Genomic DNA, 19838 nt, shown 5'->3' on the forward strand with positions numbered 1-19838 from the left:
TTGATCAATAATGTCTTCAAAACATAGTTTAGCTTGTTCAATGCTCAATTTTGGAGGAATATAAACTGCTATGACGTAAATGTCATTTAAGTAAAATGTAATTGCTTGAAAAACTATACCAGAGAAATCTTTGGTGTATTTTTTCACTGACTTAATTTTTGCTGATTTATTTTTTTTCTTGAAACAAAACAAATTATGCCAAACGGTTTACTTACAGTTTGATCGTTACATAGGTTGGCAAAAACTTGAAAATCATTTAATTTTATATTTTTTTTGTTTTTATATAACCAGGTTTCAACAAAAATTAGGAAATGTGCATCTTTAAAAATGGGATTATTTTTTATAAGATTGATATTTTTGGTAGACTTTGCACATTTTGGTAAGCAATAATGTATTTGACATTGGAATCATTAAGGTACTGAGTGTTATACTTGGATGTTAAAAGCTTGTTTTCTTGCATATTTACCAGTTCTTTATAAGCAGGATCCTTTTCGGTTGCTGCTTAAACTTACCAATGATGTAGAGGCCACTAAGCTTTGTAGCCCTACTGCATGCCACATAGGTATTGGTTCTCATCATTCGATTTCCGATGTGAACAGCTACTTGTTCGTAGGTGGCACCTTGACTTTGGTGGATTGTAATTCCTTCACTGATTAAAAGAGGAAATTGAAGTCGCTCAACATGAACGTTGCTGCCTTTTTGAATTTTAACAGCTCTTGCAGCTCTTTGTATGGGCGTCCAAGTGTATAACACACCCATAGACTTTCTAAGGGATTCGTTTCTCTTGCGGCATTCCTTGCCTGACTTAGAATCGAAGAATTCCATCCAGACTCTGTATGGAATTTTATTTCGGACATAGTCTATTTGACGTAGGATGCTTGTTGCACCATTAACTATTCCATCACTGGTGTCCACATTCAATGAAATCATATATTTGGCATCTACCTGCAATATTAAATTTAACATTAGGCCAAAACTCTCCGCTATTTTTAATTTTTTTGCATGTTCCAGAAATAAATGTTTTAGTCGTTCTGAGCAACTTCCTTTGATGACGTGTCTGGCTTGACTTATAGCTCGCTCGGTCTGAAATGTAGAAAGTTTCATTTCATTGAATGCATCTATCTACTTCTGCATTGGTGGCAAATAAATGCATGGTGTCTTCGGGAATTTGGTCAATATTGTCGACTTCCCTAGACTTGATTAATTGCACATCTTCGTCGGTCATTTTACCAAACGCCATATTGTTTAGGGCAACTGCAAAAGACTTAACTTCGCTTTGCCTCATTATTTCTGTAAGTTGAAAATAATTAAAATGATCCCACAAATACGTTCCACATAATTCATTATATGGATTAATTTTTACTGGGCAAAAAATATACATATCCCTTACTGGGGGCAATTGACGATTATCGCCGCATAAAATTATTAAAATATTTCCAAAGATGGCGTCAGATTTAAAGATTTGCTGCAATCTACTATTAATCTGGTCAAACAATCTGGCGCCAACCATGGAATATTCATCTATAATAATTAATTTTAGGTCACATAAGTTACAATAAATAGTATTTAAAGTGTCATGGTGTAACGGAATTAGTTGTTCACCATACTGACTGACGGGCAACGATAATGCCGAATGTAAGGTTATACCTCCAATATTAAATGCCGCTTTACCTGTAGGCGCACAAAGTAACACTTTTAAACTTTCGGGATTATTACCTGGTATTGAATTGAAATGGCGTAATAACGACTGAGTTATTGCTGTAATTAAGAGACTTTTTCCGGTACCGGCTGGACCACTAAGTGTGCAGTAGAAAACTTCCCCTTCAATTATACTATCTTGGATAACATTAAGGAACTGATATTGCTTATGGTTCAGTTTGCTTATGAGGTCTTCATACTCTGAATCGCTTATCTGATGAGGTGATGGAAAAGCGATATGTTTTACTGGCGCTTCGTCGTCTTTTTTATCGACGATGTGATTAAATGGATCATAAATGGTCGACTAGACCATGACGAGTTGATGCCATAAGGCATAAACTCGTCATCGATTTCTCCACCGAATCCACCATCGTCTAATTGATTGGATCAGTCTTCGGCAAGTTTCAGTGTTTCATCGATTACCTGTTCATCTAAGACATTGAACTTTTGTCGATTTGTAACAATTTCTTGGTATCGATCTTTGTATATGGTCTGTTGATCAATGTTCTCATTTTCAACTTCATTTCTCCATGGGATGTATAACATTATTTGTTCTCTGTAATAGTTAAGAGGGCCTTGTTGAAGTCCATAACTACGGTAAGCTAAAATTTTAGCATGACCTCTTTTAATTAAAACGCTACTTCCATCTTTTAGAGGTAAACCATTAGTCTTTGTTTCTGCTCGTTTCTTAAAGAAGTCATAGTAAGCTACAAATTCTGCCAAACATATGTTTTCCATCTCATTGGGCCTTTGCTCATAATGTTCTCTTTGCTCATGTTGTCCTTTCCTTGATTGGATTTGTATGGATGTATACATAGGAGGTACAGGTGTCATGCATCGGTAGTTGAAACACGCTGTAGGTGGCTTCCTGGGCACTTACTTCGCTCGCATTTAAGAAAGCTGCTGCAAGAGATTTAAGTTTGCCTTTAACATCTAAATTACTTTTTTTAATTTCTTCCATAGTCTTCATTAAAATATCAGACACACCTCTTTGAGACTTATTGATATAATTAACTATGTAGGTGCAACAACAATATGGCTCAAAAACTAATTGAATGTCCATGTTGCTCTTCATCATGGAGAACATTTCAGCATGAAAGTTGTTAATAAATCCATCTTTTGGCAGCCTTTCTAAAAATAAAGTGATTTTAAATATGTTGGGCTGTATAACATTAAGATACTCATCCTTAGACATACCAAGGTCTGAAATTAAATTATGTTTATTTTTATTTACGTTACCATTAATAAATAAATAAATTCTTAGTTATTATATTATATTTTTGAGCAGTTATTTTGGTAATTGATCCACCAAAACAGTATAAAAATAAATTAGTATTTAATGTAACTGATTGGATTAATGTTTTAGCACAACATAACTTGGACATTTCTTAGCAGCTTAGTGTTTTTGAGCTTTTGGTACTTTAGCATTTTTAGCTGTTTTAGTACTTTTGTTTAAGCTTTTTTGTTAACTTAAGTTGCTATTAATGTCAAGTGGTACTGTAGCTAAAGCTATAAGACAATCATAGTTTATTATCGAAATAAATTTCTCGTTTTCAATAAATCATTGTAACAAATACCAAACTGCTATTTTATTTTAATATACCCTTGAAACAGGCATAGATTTTGAAATAATCGAGTTATTTTACATCACATAAAATGATTATATAAAAATATGGCAATTAATTGTCTATACATTCCAATAATTTTATTTACATTTTTTAACTCATTTTCCGATTAGTATTTTAATCTTTTAGGGTTAACATTATTGGGATTTAAAAGATAAAGTTATTCATATTTAAAAATGTATTTTTTTTATGTAGTTCTGTTTAAAGTCTAACTATTTGATTGTCCAAAATAACAATTTAGCAGAATATATAAAAAATTAGAAAAGGGATTTTCATTGTGAAAGCGAATGATTAATATCTTATCGCTTATTTTTAGTAATGCAAAAATTTTTTTAATTTTGTTTTGCCCATTTGTAATTTTCTTTACGTTTAATAGGTTGGTCCTAGTATTTTAACAAAATTTAACATTTTTCTAATAGTATTAAATATACATCTTCTAAACTGTTATCAAAACTAGATATTCTACTTATGCGATTATTATCACACTTCCACCACTGATCGTTATAATTAACTGTAGATGTATAATGACCAGATCCAATGGTGTTTCCATGATGTCAACAACACTTTTTACTCGGAATATTTGATCATCTAAAATAACACTTTCAGAAGCAAAATTATAAAATTTAGCATTTATCTTATTCCCTTGAGGGCCAATTCTCTGTAGACATACTACCAAATATTTCTGGCAAGTAACCACTGAGCGTGTTTTTAGATTATTGTTACAGTGTGGGCATAATCTATCAAAGTCTTTTAGCATTAACATTGAATTAAAGTCAATTAAATTGCCAGTTTTCAGGAAAATAAAGAAAGTGAGTGTATATTACTTGTCCATCTTCATTGATATTAATATTACAATTGTGACAATTTAAAAGTTCATGAACATTAGCTTTTATAAAAATGCCGAAATCATCTGCATCTAATTTTCTCATTAAAGATTGACAAAACGATTGAGCGTCCATTTGTTGATTTACAGCAAAATTTTCACCATTTCGACCAGACACCAATTGTCGAACTTTTAATGTGGAATTAATTTTCGTGAGCATAATATCATTTAGAGTGAAAACATTTTGTCGAACTTGCATTGTCTTATTTATTTAATGTAACACGACGTCAGCCAAAAAGTTTTCGAATGACAAATCTGGTTTATCTTTAAGCCTACGCATTATCACCAAAAACTTTTCAGTCATGGCCTTACGTAAATCCGCTTCCTTAGTTTTGTCAATTTTTATTGGCGTTAGAATTACTGATTTATCCATTGGAAGGTATAGGATACCATACCTGCAAACTTTGTGTCCCCGCACTTCTTTTTGACACGATTTAGAATGATGATGCGTATTAAACTGAATTATATCACGGACACTTTCTAAATAACTATTACAGGTAATATACCTGTTCGCGAATTCGGCACACTCTTTGAAACTTTCTGGTGTTTCTTGGAATTTTGGAGCATTGGATAACCACAATAACCCGTGAACATGAGGAGACCCACGATGTTGAAACTCTATGCGGTAATAATGATGCTCTATGGGATTTTGTTTAAAGGGTCCATTTTGACTTTTCATATGCTTGAATAGCAGTTTGAACCGATAATCAAAGTATCTGGCACAAGATATCGGATCTGTTCTAATTAAGCGAGTTTTTTCTAAGTAGGGCATACCCGCGGCCTCCTCTAGAGTAATATCGTTTTGATCAACAACTTGTGCTAATACCTTGATTAATTCGGGCCATGCTGTTTCTGCTGCTGAAACTGTAAAGAATAGCGTAGGGATGCCAAATTGACGAATCATACATAGTAATTTTGTCTTTTCGTGCTTCCAATAAGCAGGTGAACCCGCAATTTTACTGAGAAAATGGAATCCCATGTCACTTCGAATAAGCCGGTCTAGAAAATTTGCTTGCCTTACTTGTCCAGCTGTATATTTTCCATCCTCATTCCTCTTTTTTCTGGGACATGTTGCAATTGCACTGAATAATTGGATTAGTTGACGTTTTTTAAATGTATACAACAAATAGTCTGTACTTGCAAATCGCCTGTCTTTGTGCTGGAGTTGTATTTTCGTCTGGTCGGAATAGGAGCATTTTGTAAAAAATTGCTTAGCATGTCCACAGAAAAGTGTAGGAAATGAGAGTTCATCGCTAAACTGGTCCAGCATCAAATGTATTGGCGTTTTACCTTCTCCTGGGGCAAAACAGATATTTTCTAGGTTACATTGGTCAAGCAAAGTTTCTTGGCCCCCAGGATTTAAGGGCTCTTCTTCTTCATCTAAGAATTCATCCAAATTGTATATGTTGTTTTTTTCAATTGAAGATTCTGCTTGAATATTTTTATCATCATTCTTAGATTCTAGGGGCACTTCCATTGTTTCGAAAAACGCATTATCGAACAATTCTACAAAATTTTCACTACACACTGTTTTAGAATCCACGTCCACCACTTTTGAGCCTTCATTTAAGATCTGTGTCAAGGATTCTACTTGAGATCGTATGTAGTCATTAATATTTTTTTCCCAATCATCTGATTGCTTTATACCTTCTTGTATGTAAAGAGGTTGTTGACACAAATATTTTGCTGCTTTTAGAACTGCGGGCCTTATGGTTTCCAGGAGATAATCATTTTTATAGTTCATTTTTCTCTTGAGCTTAACCTGAATAGTTTGTGTCTCCTCTACATTTCTAGGCAATCATTTGGTCGAAGTATCTATATTTATAGTGTCGTGCATATCCTACGTGTCGAATTTGCATGAAAGGTAACCTGGCTGATACCATTCTTTCTTCAAGAATAGTTGTCTTTTAACTCAGCTGGAATACGGTGAACCATATTGTGATTGCCAGACCAAGACTTTGGCAATTGTCCTTTATAAATGTTTTGTGAGCACGAGTGTTATAAACGGACTGTATATTTTAAATATTGACTTTATTGTATAGGAATTTAACAGGTTTGAAATGCTTAATTAAAGTTTATAAATTACGTAAATTGAAGACAAAGGGGGAGCGCGGAGTTGTTGTCGCTCTGGTGTCTGGCTTAGAAGAGGGAGAGAGCGCCGCCGGCAGCGGCTTGGTTGTATTTCGACATCGTGGTTTTAGATGTTGCCAAGTTGAGGCGCATAATGGACTTACGGCGCGTACATGCCCCCTGCCTTGAAAGAGCCCACTCTTTCAATAGATAAGTGGCAAAGGACATATTTTGGAGAAGCTTCTTTTGACTATTCCCTGGGCAGTCTTAATGGAAGCCACTCTGTTAACTTTGTCGGAACCTGGATGAAGACTAACAACACGTCCAAGCTTCCAGTGCGTCGGCAAAGTGTTGTCTTCCTTTAGGAGGACCAATCGTCCTTCTGATAGCTGGTCTTCGTTCTGATTAACCTTCCACTTGTGGCGTTGTTGTAATTCGCACAGATAATCACGCTCCCAACGGCGCCAAAAATGCTGACAAATTTGTTGAAGCATCTGGAACCTCGTTAATCGGTTGGTCTTAACATCTTCTAGGAACTGGTCTGGTACAGCAACTAGCGATCTTCCGATGAGGAAGCGAGCCGGTGTCAAGGGAAGGATATCGTTTGGATCGGAGCTTAAGGGACATAAAGGTCTTGAGTTTAAGATACTTTCGATTTGACATAAAATAGTGGAGAATTCCTCGTAAGTTAGGCGCGCATCTGCCAGTACTCGCTTGATATGGTGTTTGACACTTTTTACCCCTGCTTCCCAGAGGCCGCCAAAATGAGGCGAGTAAGGCGGAATAAACGACCATTCAATCCAATAAACGATCATTCACTCCTTGCTCTATTAACATATTCTGATTTTGCTTCAAATACTCGCCCAGTTCTCGATTGGCTCCCACGAACGTTGTCCCGTTATCAGAAAATATTTTAGCGGGTTTTCCGCGTCTAGATATGAAACGTCGCAAGGCTAGTATGAATGAGTTTGATGAAAGGCTAGCGATTAATTCAATATGCAGCATTTCTCGTAAGTACGACTCGAGCGGCTATTTCGCACTAAAAAGGGACCGGCATAATCCACACCGGTGACATGAAATGGGCTGACGGGAACGATACGCTTGCGGGGCAAGTTTCTCATGATAGGCTTAACGGTACTAACTTTATATCTAAAACATTTAAGACATCTTTTGGACACAGACCTAGCCAAATTACGACCTGAAATCGGCCAATACTCTTCCCGAATGACGGATAGTAATAGTTGAGGTCCTGGATGCAGCAAGGTTTTATGCTTATTTTCAAAAATCAACTTAGTAAGATGATGTTTAGAATGCAAAATTATGGAGTGTTTTTTCTGAGCTGGTAAATCTGCATTCTTTAAACGACCACCTACGCGAATAATACCGTCATCAAAAGGGATTTAAACTGCTTAAACGATTGCTATGACGCAAATTGCGTCCTTTAGATAATTGCAAGCGCTCTTCTTGAAAACTTTGTGATTGCGCAGCTTTTATAAGACCAGCTAAAGCGATGCGCAATTCTCTTAGAGAGATTAGACTGATAGTTTTTTCACTTGAACCTTTCGTGCAGGTTTTAAATCTTAAAATTAAAGCGGTAACTCTCTGTAGTCGCTGAAAGGATGAAAACCGTTCGAATGGAAAATCGTTACTAATATTTACTAAGAACGATAATGTTTTTAAGGGTTTTAATCCTGGTAAATCCTCTACGTGAGGGTTTAAGGATGGCCACTCCGTCCTATTTTTAGATAACCAAGACGGACCGAACCACCACTTACTAGCTTGTATTAGCTGACTAGGCAGCAAACCGCGTGACGCCAAATCCGCCGGGTTATCTTGTGTTTGAACGCCGTGATGCGGCATAAAATATTCGATATGCGAATTATCAAAACTTTCAGTTTCGCTCATGTGATTTAATTCTTCGTATTCTCGCATAAAATTAACGTAGTCATCGCGTAACTTATTGTTTTTGCTTAGCCTTCTTTCAGTGGAATAAAATCGTTTTTCAGCTTGTTCCCTTGATTTCCCTAGAGTGCTTGGATCTTGTTTTAAAGGTAAGGTGACTACATATCGGCCTTCCGAATTTCTACGAGTAGTTCGAACGAATAAATTCTCACAGTCTATTTCTTCTTTCGATAGAGCTTTAGAGACACTAACTTCTTCTACTTTCCAGAATTTTGTTAAGGTTTTCTGAAGATCAGAACTAGTACCTAAATTGCATGAGTTAATACGAAGAGTAGAAGGGACCGAATTACCTATCATACCCGCCAAAATCCAGCCTAGCTCAGTTTCTTGCAAGAAGGGGTGATTTTTTCCACACGAAATTTTATTTTTGCCTAACAAAGTCCAAAGTCCGCACCCTATGAGAATGTCAATTGACCCTGACCTAAAAACTCTGGATCGGCCAGAGGGTCATCACACGGAATGCTTAAATTGTTGAAATTGATATTATTACTTGCGGGCGAAATACTACTTACTTGCGGAAGAATGAAACAAGTTAAAATAGCCTTAAAATCATTATGTATTGAATGAATTTCAACTAGACATTTACTTTTAATGTTTGACGGATTCTTTGCAATTCCTAGCACTAAAAGATTGGCTTCATACCTTTCTAGACCAAGGCGATTGTACATTTCCTCAGAAATAAAAGAGGACTGTGAGCCGCAATCTAAAAGCGCTCGCGCAAAATGAATTTTTCCTTGTGCATCAAAAATCCGAATTTTAGCCGTCGATAACAACACGTAACCCTCACCTGGAAATCCGCGTTTATTTAAAGCGGCTGTACTTTGATTTGCTCCGTTTGAACTCGCGCTAGTATTTTGATCGTCGGCGACCGAATCGATATGTAAAAGGGAATTATGCCAGGCTTTACATTTCTTGCATGGACCTGCTCTGCACCTTTTCCCGGAATGACCATCTCGTAAACAATTGGTGCACAGCCTTTTGTTTTTAATAAACGTTACTCTTTCGGCCGTAGGCAAACTAATGAATGTATCACAGGAATATATAGAATGGTTTTCCCCACAATAATAACATGCATATTTGCTTACTATTAAAGCTCTTGTATCGCGAAATGTCTTGTCCTTTTTTTCTCGATCCGATTTAATAAAACTAGAACCGCTGGCAACGCCGCGATTTATGTTACCCTTGAATTCAATCGTCTCTAGCACGTCTGCACGGTTCTTTAAAAAATTAGTAAACTGATCTATAGTGGGAGAAATGGTATTGGCTGAAAATCTTTCCCAATCCATAATTGCCCTTTGATCTAATTTAGATGTTAACATAAACAGTAGGATGGTGTCCCAGTTGGTTACATCTTGCCCTAACTGTTTTATTGAATTTAAATGCTTACATAGATCATCGACTAATCCTCGAATTTTAGTAGAGGATTTTCTGTAAACGCTTTCCAGAGAAAAAATGGCCTTTAAATGATTATGGATTAGTAACTTGTGATTGTTATAACGTTCCAACAGCGCACTCCATGCCACCGTATATCCTCCCTCGGAGAACTCTATCGATTTTATAACTTCGGCTGCTTTACCTTCCAACGAAGCTCTCAAGTAATGAAACCGTTTGAATGCCGGAAAGTTCTGGATTTTGGTTGATTAGGGACTCAAAGGTATCACGAAATTCGAGCCATTTCTCGAAGGAACCGGAGAAGCTGGGCAAGGGTATATCAGGTAATTTGACTAACATTTTCTCAGAGCGCGTATTTTGAACCGACTTGTGACTACTACCTTTACTAATATGTGAGTGTTGAGAGGACCGTTGATCGTCAGACTCACTTGGAAGAAGGCTTTTTGCAATGGCTATATGCTGGAAATAGCTGTTTTCAAAACTTTCCCGTTGGTTAAATTCCTCTTCCAATTGTTCTTCCTCAACCGTACTCTCTATCTCACTCTGAACTTCATTGAACTGAATATAAGTATCTTCGTCAATCTTGCTTTTAAATTTATCCTGTCAACCTCGCTTAAACCGTTATTACTCTCCTTGCATTTGTTAACAAATTTAGAAAAAAAGGTTAGTGAGGTTTTTAAGCTTGCGCGTTTTTTAATTAAATTGTCAGCCATTTTTATATTACTCTTACTAAACTACTAACTAGAGATAAACCTTGCTAAATAATTATCTTGTTTTTATTTAAATCTCGCTAGCTAACAACAAAGTTTGAAATAAAAATTATTTGACAAAACTTGCTAAGACTTGATGAAACTAGTTTAAACTTGCAGACCAGCTAAACCACTAAGCGAATACTAGCAGAGTTGACTCAAACAATTACGCACGTAATCATTAAACTCAAACCTAGGGATATTAACTGGAAAAACTTGGTATAAGGAACGACTCACCTCGATGCTCTAGCTTCTAGGCCCTTTGACTCACGTCCGCGGCTGTCACTTGCGCTTCCCGCGTGGACTGAGACCGCCCCGATTGCACTTTACTTGCTTTTCGACGGCGAATTTATTCAATTTACCAACTTTTTAATCCCCTATTCGGCTCGAAGTGCCATGTTATAAACGGACTGTATATTTTAAATATTGACTTTATTCCATAGGAATTTAACAGGTTTGAAATGCTTAATTAAAGTTTATAAATTACGTAAATTGAACACAAAGGGGGAGCGCGGATTTGTTGTCGCTCTGGACGGCTATTCTGTAAACGCGTGAAACAACATTCACACGAGAAGTGGGCGGAGCTCACTCGAAAATTACTAAAAGTTTATTCTGTAAACAGGGGAGCGCTCACATCATGCGAAAAATGCGTGATCACACTTCTACTGCTAAATTGTGAGGGAGAAGGGTATCCTAAGCTAACTTCCGAGAGAGGTGACAGAAAGACGCGTGGGCGATGAAAATCCAAAAAAAATAACGTTGTTTGGTTTGTTGGTTGGTTTGTTGGTTCTGACTATAAAAAAATCGCTCCGATTATTATTATTGTGTATAATAATAACCATAATCTGGATTTTGCTGAGCTGCTAATCGCTAATGAGGTAGGTATTATTAAGAGGTAACATTATTCTTTATTAATTTGCAGAAAATCACTATTCTGACTATTCTTATGGAACTTTTCTGTAACTAAATTTAAGGTATTGGGGAACCTCCGTGATGCTGAAGAAGATTTGGAAGGAGAAAGGCAAGTTTTCCAAAGGATTGATCCCTTTGCATCATTAACTGACCAAGCTTTTATAAAAAGATTCAGGGTAAACAAAGAACTTGCCCGTGATATAATTGAAGTGGTAACTCCATACATGCAAGCTCCTATACGACGTTCAGGAATTACCATAGAGCGTAAAGTAAGAAAAACTATGTAGATTTGACTATGGAAGAACAATACAATAATTAGATATGGTATCTATTTTAGGTTCTTATTGCCCTGAGATTTTTAGGCTATGGCTGGTACCAGGAGATTACTGGTGGCAATGCTTATGTTGCTGTAAGCCAGTCTCCTGTAAGTCGGGCATTAACTGAATTTTGTTATGCAATGATGAGAGATGAAATATTTGGGCAATGGGTGCACTTTCCGAGAAACATGGAAGAAATGCAGCATTTAAGAAACCGGTAAGTAATTAGTTAGATTGGCTTAAAATTATGTTTGTATAAAATATTTGTTTTATCTTTATAGCTTTTATGAAAAATTTGTTTTGAGTGCCTGGTGTGGTTGGAGTTATTGATTGTACCCATGTGGGGATCGTAAGACCACCAAACAATGATCCTCTCCACCCAGAAAACATATATGTAAACAGAAAAAATTACCATTCAATTAACGTTCAACTAGTATGTATTCTTTAAGTAGTTATTTGCCGAATCTAATTGTTTTGTTTAGATATGTGATGAAGACTTGCGCATTATCAATGTCAATGCACGTTTTCCAGGAAGTACTCATGACTCTCACATCTGGCGCGAATCTAACATTTCTCATATAATGGAGAATTTGTATAGACAGGACGAAGAAAATCAGTTTTTTTTATTGGGAGATTCCGGTAAGTATAATAATTCTTTAGATTAATAATAGTTGTCTGGATAGGCTTCATTTTAACTAGCAATCAAAAAGAATATTATTCAAGCTAGCTGTATGTTGATCCAGACTTTAGAGTTATATTTGATTTTAGTATTTTAATAAAAACATATAATTTTATAACTTTTATATACTATACCAGTGGTAGGACTCTCTATATATCAATATATATATAAATAATCTCTATATATGCGATTATCTCTTTTATAACCTTAAAAATTTTGTCGGTTTCAGTTGGGCTGACTTCGCTCTTAATGCAGGATAGGAACGAAGTTGTCCGATCGCGTTTTTAGGTTAATAAATAGAAAGTCGGACGTACAGAGAGATAATTGTACGGAGTTCTACCCCAGGCATTCTAGAACACTAGAATTTAGATAAGTTTTTTAATTAAATTGGGTCAATGCTCAGATAAATTACTGATATTAATTAATCTAAGGGTCCATGAATGCTTTTTTAAGTTATACACATTATACTATATTATATGAGCTAACATTATATATAGGATATAGGTACATAGCCTTTTTTCTTTTTAGTTTATGCATTACGCCCCTGGTTAATGACTCCATTGGAAGATCCGCCCATTCCAGATACACCGGCGGACCGTTTTCATCGTGCGGTTATGACTGCTAGGTGTTCAATTGAGAGGTGCAATGGGGTTCTCAAGAATAGGTGGCGGTGTTTATTAAAACACCAAACTCTTCATTACACACCTACTGTAGCAGCAAATATTATAAATACATGTGTAGTCTTACACAACATGTGTTTACATTATAACATCCCAGAACCAGAAAACGACGAAGAACTGCTTGTTGCTGATTTTGGGATGTATATGCCTCTAGGGCAGTTACAGGAAAATGAAGGCGGTTATGCTGGCAGGGTAAATCCAGATCTGCATGCTGCAAGAATATTGCAAAGAAGAATAATTCAAACCCACTTTCAATAAAAATATTGACGCTGGAAAGGTAAACTGTATAATACGCCATTTTTTTTGAAAAATTGATATTATAACCGTTAGAATTGTTAAATGTCTTGTGTAATTTAAACCAACTGTTGCGACTCAGCACAACAATAATGTATACACACTTGAAACTTATTTTACGCATCTGAACGAACTTTTAGTTTTTATAAATTTGTCAAACGAGGTAAAAAACAATAAAAAATAGAAGGAAGAAATAGAAGGTTGTTGCTATGAATTGTTAATAATAATTTAATCAATAAAGCCAAAAAAGTCTTACCCTTTTTGTGTAAAATTTCGCTATTTCTCTTGTATTGAAAGTAAATCTCTCCCCGTTATAATTTCTCAAGTCTATTTTTTGTATTTATGTAGAAAAGTATTTATCCCATTGTAACCATTTCAGTGTTTTTTATAAAATAAATATATTTAGAAACCGGGCACTAAAATTTATTTTCCTGAAAAGCAAGCTAGGAAATGCAGTGATTAAAACCCCTTGCAAAATAGAGAGGGTCACTACTTTGTCGTAAGTAGTGCGCAACGTTTGTGTTGGAGGTAGTTTAACTCCCACACCCACTTTGTGACATATTATACATTTTATTTTTTGAGGAATTGTTAAAACAAACACATTTTTTATTGGCTTTTTAAATATATTACCAGAAAATGTGGTCATAATGGCAGATCGAGGATTTAAACATATTGAACATTTACTTGTTTCCAAAAATTGTATTTTAGTTAGACCCCCTAGTGTTCCAGGAACTGTTAAATCTTCAAAAGATGAGGTTTTTGAGACTAAACGTATAGCTAGTTTAAGAATACATGTGGAGAGAGTTATTCGAAGAATAAGGGAATTTTCATTTCTGGCTCCACATGCTTGCATTGATATTAAATTACTACCACATACAGATCTAATCATTAAAATAGTATGTGGACTTATAAATTTACAGTCAGGGATTATTTCAGGAAAACAATAACATGCTCATTATTTAAATTTTTGTTTATTACTTACTTTTCCATGAAAAATTAATATAATGCAACTTTTTGTTTTGTGAATGACAGGTTCTTCAAAATCATATACAGGGTTAGGAAAAGTGAATATCATAAATTAAAGTTATAGGTACATATTATGTTTCTAAACATTCTATAGAACTGTGTACCATTATTAAAATATAATTTTTTGAGTTGGTTATTTTTGTATTAGAATTAAGGGAAAAGTGATGCTGAATTGAATGAAACTCAGATATTAGTAAGTGCTTGTATAATAATATGTTTAGAAAATGCCAAAAATACATATTTTAAATATATTAAGAATTGTTTTAATTTCATTGTTGTAACATCCACCTCAGTAAATTCAACAATTAAAAAGGTAAATTCTATTATTATATCAATCTTACATTGTTTTTTTATTTTGTTGCACTATCATAAAGGTGTTTAAAAATATTATCCCTCCAAAAATGTTCTGCAGTTGTTAATAAAAATTGTAAGTGTTCGCTATCATATTCTACCCATACATATTGAAATTTAGAATTATTTTCAAAATCTGGATCTGCAATACAAAATAATTTTTTTTTTATTGAATAAAAACATTTGCAATTGCACTTGGGCATTGTACTTAGCAGTAATTTTTTTGTCCTTCGTTAAAATGTTGAAAGAGATTTTTCTGAATTTGAACACTTGAAGAGGCACCAAAAATTGGATATTTTGAGTTTAATTGCAATCCAATATCTTTTAAAATTAGTTTTAAGTTCTTTTTTTTAAACATTTTACAACTTCTTTTTCCAAAGTTTTTCCTTTTAGCATTGCAGAATTAGGTTTAATCTTTGAAACACCTAAAATTTGATTGACGAAAACTCCGTCACACTTTTTACAATGTACAGCATCATACAACTTTGATGCTGTGATTCTGGCATATCGAAGATTATACCATAGGCTGCAGTTTGATTGCTCTGTAGTTTTTATAGCTGCCTCATTACAAAGTTGAATGTTCATTACATTTGAACAATAGGTGAAGAACTCTGAACATTCTCTCTTTCCACCTTGTAAAACAAATTTATGCATTAACTGATGCAATCCTAATTTTTCATCAATTCCTTTATCTGTAGCAAAATGTTTCAGCAACTAACTGTCAGAATCCGTTTCGCTCCCTCTCTTCAAAACATTAGTACTTTCTTCATCTGAGGCAAGTTCTTCCTTTGCACCAAATTCCTTTAAAGTAATGAATTTAATGGATGTTCCAACTAAGCTTACTTTTTTTTGATTGTCGCAATAAAAAAAGTGAATTTTGACCATTAAAAAAAGTTAATAAAATGATGTAATATAAAATTTTAAAATAAATGAAAAAACAAAAAATTTATGTTGGGATTAATATTTATTGCTTGTAATTGCTCTTCATTATATGAATTATTCCTCTATTGTGGCAATATTTTAACTAATATAAAATTTCCTTTTTTGTGCAGAAGGAGAGGAAACAAGTTCCATGCAAGAAATAACCCACCTTCAACCTTCCACCTCAAGTCTTATTCGTCAATCTGAAAGACCTGAAACACCTGCAACAAAGCCAGTAGCCAAGTTAACTCCTGGAACTCCTTGCAAAAAAAATAATTTTTAGGAAAATAGACTCATTAAGTTTAAAAAATTCAACACCTAGAAAACTTAGATTGATGAAAATAATTTATCAAAAAGAAAATCACATAAGAAAAATCAAAAAGATCTGCAAGAAAAGAGGACATGATATAAGATCATTATCAAATCTTGCTGATTCGACAGTAGTTAGAAATTTATTTAAGGATATGCCTTCTGTAACAGCAGATTTTATGATTTCTCAGATAAGATGTTTTTAAGAAAAATCAAAAGGAAGGCGTTACACATTAGATGAAAAAGTCCTTGCACTCTCAATATTTAAAAGAAGTTCTAAATGTTACAAGTTATTACGTTGTTTTGTAGCTCTTTCCAGCAAAAGAACGCTCTTAACATTATTAAGAAAAGTCCCTTTTGAAGCTGGTATTAATAAACACATTTTTAAGCACATTGACAATAATCTTCCTCCTGGTTTGGAGAGATGTTGTACTTTAATTTTTGACGAAATAGACGTAAAGGAAAATATTAAATATGATGCTGGACATGACCAAATAATTGGATTTGTCCACTCCCAAGATGGGCATAGTGATTTACCAGCTAATAAGGCGTTAGTATTTATGTTGGTAGGACTTTTACCTTCCAAAAAGTGGAAGCAACCCGTTGCATTCTACTTTAACAACAGTGGCTGCAAATCAGATATGTTAAAAAAATATATATTTGAAGTTCTGAGTGCAGCTAAAAATATTGCCAAAGTTGATGTTGTAGCTACCATTTGTGACATGGGAGTCCATAATGTAAAATGCTCCAAGGAATTAGGAGTTTTCATAGAAAAACCTTATTTTTTTTATGAAGGAGAGAAAATCTATGCAATGTATGATCCACCTCACCTCCTGAAATGCACATATTCCCTTTTTAGAAAACATAATGTTCTTATTAATTCATTAATAGGTGATACTAAGGAGCAGTTGGAAGCAAGGTTTAGAGATATCCGCTTCGCATATGATAGTGATAAGAAAAATCCATGTGTTCCGAAGTTTACATAAATTAAAGGATAGTCATTTGCAGCCCATCATGCAGTACTCAATAAAAGTGAGTATAGCTGCTCAAACAATGAGTCACACTGTTGCTGCTTTTTTATATTCCTTGATAAGTAATATAAAAAAGCAGGTAATAAAGAGGTAATATTTTATAAGTAAAATAATATTATTATAGAGCTAACTTAAATTTAATTTTCAGGTACTCTGGAATCAAGAGCAATAGCTACAGCCAGTTTTGTGAAAGAAGTGGACACTCTTTTCGATAGTTTCAATGGTAGTTCTGTTGCCTCTCCTGATGGTAAGGAATTACGGTGCATGATACAGGAAGATAATGCTCCGCACTTGACTTATTGGCCAAAGGCATTTGAGAGTGTGAAAAATTGGAGATATTAAAGATTATCAAAAAAAACTAAGAAAATAATACTGACAAAACCACCATCAAAAATAGGATGGCTTCTATCTATTAATAGTATTAGGGGGATATGGGATGAATTAAAAAATAAGGGATTTGCTAGTTTACGGCCAAGATCCCAGAACCAAGATCCCCTTGAAAATTTGTTTGGAGGAATCCGATCTGGTTGTGGGTGTAGTGACAATCCCACATGCATACAGTTTGTTGCTAGCCTCAAAACCCAAATAATAAATGGTCTAGTAAACCACAAATCATCAAAGACCAATTGTGAAGAAGATGACAACATCGTGCTTTCGCAGTTAAAAAGCTTTTTGCATGTAGAGGAGGAGGAGATAAGTAAGAAAGACAGTGATCCAGTATTGGTAAACCCTCAACAACAAAATATTGAACGGATCTCCTCTAATATTTCAGTAGATGTTGTTACTGGAAATATTAATGTTTTTTCGGTTAGTTATGTAACCGGGTTTATTATTAAAGGGATTTAAAAAAATCTTGATTGCATTTTATGTAAATCAGAATTGATTTCTGATAGTTTTGATTTGCATAATATTTATGTTTCGAATAGAGAATGGGCAAATAAGAAAAATCTTACCTATCCTTCCATAAATACAACTGTTGTTGTGGGACATGCTGTAAGAGCACTAGAATCATTTTTAGATGAATTTGCCTTTCTCCCTCAAATATATCTGCTTGCTCAAAATGTTTTAAAAACTAAAGTTGATCTCAGTTATTTAACGTGTGAAACTCATAAAGATTTTATATCTACGATTATTGTTAAATCAGTTACCAAAAAAGGGAATTCCTTGGTGGTGTAAAAGAAAAAACCAATATTTTCAAAAATTAAAGAAGGACAAAAGACAATTTAAAAAGAAAATTAAAAAGATGGCACATCTGTAAATCTAAAGAAAATATCTATAAATTAAGTATGTGACTTCTTTAAAACATTTTTCATATACTTTTTTTTACAGTATAGTAAGTCTGTAATTCTGCTTCTTTTGAGGACCTATATTTCTGTGTGACAGTGTGTTACTATGTTCCTATAACTAGTTTTTTTTTTTAATGGGACTTCCCATGTACTATTTGATTTTTGGACTCTTACGGTTCAATTGTTTTTGAATTAGTACAGTGGAAAATGGCCTATTTTCCTCTTTTTACTAAGCATACATTTTAAGTGATTTATAATATTAATAATAATATTATAATATACATGAATATTAATTAACACAAATACCTACTTATAAAATTTACTTAATTAATTAACTGTTTAAACATTTAGTTAGTTTTCTTGAATTAGTCCTTTTTTCTCAGCTTTTAACTTTTGCATCAGCAAGAGATACCATTTTTTCAGGCAGCCTTGAAGGTAGGGTTTGATATAAGATCTTGATCTGCACATATTAACCATGCAAAGTCAGATTTATTTGTTTAGAAACCTTTGAGCATGAAACCATGTATTTTTTTATATTTCGAAATAACTCTAATGCTCTTATTTATTTTCCAACAGCAACAGTTGCTTTTTTTGAATTTGTCCATTTTTTGTGGCATACATAAATATTGTGCAGTGCTAGGTACAATACTAAAAATCTTTATACGTTGTTGTAGGAAATAAGTTGCATCCAATAACAATTGGATTTTGGTAATTGATTTAACAATAATCGTAGATATAAAATCTTTATGAGTTTCACACGTTAAATAACTGAGATCAACTTTAGTTTATCACCTTAGACTTTTCCAAAAAGTTAAAAATCAACCATCATTATGCTGTTCTTGATCTGGGAGTTGCAACGGTCTGAAAATTACTCCAAGATTATCTGATTTTTGCCTTCATCAGATAATCTACTATCTATTGTTCAATAAAAACCCGATGATCAGTAAAAGAAAATATTTATTAGCGGCAAGTTTACAGTTGGACCGACTTAAAAGAACTAACATGCAAGAAAATAAAGATACCGAACAAAAACATTACCAGGAAGCGGCGAGATGCAACGTAAACGTTTTCGGTTTAAAAATAGGCCAAATCTTAAATATTATAGTCCGGTCTATTTAACACTCCCACTTATTTAAGATTTAACAACATCAGAGTGATTTAAAAAAAAAACAACTTACACCTAATCAAAATAAACATAAACAAAGCATTAAAAATACAACTAATACCGACTGTTTCTAAGCTAATCATAATTCACATTGACAAATTCAACTTTTCCAGTAAATTGTTAAAAACAGTTTTAGAAAGAGCTTTTGTAAATAGATCTGCCAATTGGTTACTTGAGTTCACATAACTGACCGATATATTTTTCTTTTCGCACTCATCTCGAACAAAATGTACCTTAATGTCTATATGTTTCGTTCTACTATGAAGTTGCTGAGCTTGTGTAAGTTTAATAGCTGATTGGTTATCAACATGAAGTTTTATAGTCGAGACGTTAATGCCAAGTTCTTTTAGAAAATGTTTCAGCCATAAAGCTTCTCTAACTCCAAGAGACAAAGCCAAATACTCTGCTTCGGTGGTTGATTGAGCTACCACATTCTGCTTCTGGCTTTTCCAAGTGATTGGAGCATTACCAAGAATAAAGACATAACC

The 19838-nt window shown here is 34.1% G+C and overlaps 1 protein-coding gene across 1 annotated transcript in view; it reads right to left on the reverse strand.

Annotated features, from left to right (window-relative positions):
* Nucleotides 1-1105: 1105 nt before the first annotated feature.
* LOC126749348 (uncharacterized) overlaps nucleotides 1106-19838 on the reverse strand; it is a gene marked incomplete at its 5' end in the record, with an annotated part of 36192 nt that continues 17459 nt past the window's right edge. Inside the window, 1 exon segment of the mRNA XM_050459019.1 lies at nucleotides 1106-1290. Coding sequence (XP_050314976.1) covers nucleotides 1106-1290 — 185 coding nt within the window.

This window comes from Anthonomus grandis, chromosome 24 (assembly GCF_022605725.1).
Source record: "Anthonomus grandis grandis chromosome 24, icAntGran1.3, whole genome shotgun sequence".
In the NCBI taxonomy this organism is placed as follows: Eukaryota; Metazoa; Arthropoda; class Insecta; order Coleoptera; family Curculionidae; genus Anthonomus; species Anthonomus grandis.